Source organism: Penaeus monodon, chromosome 32 (genome assembly GCF_015228065.2).
Source record: "Penaeus monodon isolate SGIC_2016 chromosome 32, NSTDA_Pmon_1, whole genome shotgun sequence".
Taxonomy (NCBI): domain Eukaryota; kingdom Metazoa; phylum Arthropoda; class Malacostraca; order Decapoda; family Penaeidae; genus Penaeus; species Penaeus monodon.
Genome location: NC_051417.1, coordinates 32,530,119 through 32,530,427, shown reverse-complemented (window position 1 = coordinate 32,530,427; position 309 = coordinate 32,530,119). Strand labels below are relative to the sequence as shown.

General features: G+C 48.5%; 1 protein-coding gene across 1 annotated transcript in view; it reads left to right on the top strand.

Moving 5' to 3' along the window:
- Positions 1-57: 57 nt before the first annotated feature.
- Positions 58-309, top strand: part of LOC119593822 (serine-rich adhesin for platelets-like) — a gene marked incomplete at its 5' end in the record, with an annotated part of 7,369 nt that continues 7,117 nt past the window's right edge. The window contains 1 exon segment of the mRNA XM_037942852.1: positions 58-203. Coding sequence (XP_037798780.1) covers positions 58-203 — 146 coding nt within the window.

The window sequence follows — 309 nt, the reverse complement described above, 5'->3', positions numbered from 1 at the left end:
AACTTTTTTTGTTACACGTATTTTCATGAACAATGAAATTACCCTCTCTTCCCACAGGAGCGAACGGAGGCAGCGGCAGCAGCAGCTCTTGCAACAACCAGGACCTGCTCACAAACCTGCTGGTGTATCAGTACCTGTCTGGCTCCATCCCCGGCGGTTCATCTCCCGGTTCGAACCCCGAACTGAGGGCTCTTCTGGGCTCGGTAAGGGGCGCTGTAGTCTCGTTCAACTGTGGGAACTCACGAAGAAATGTGAAATATGTTTCGGTCAGATTTTTTTTTTCGTATTTGTGTTAAAAGGTCTGGATAT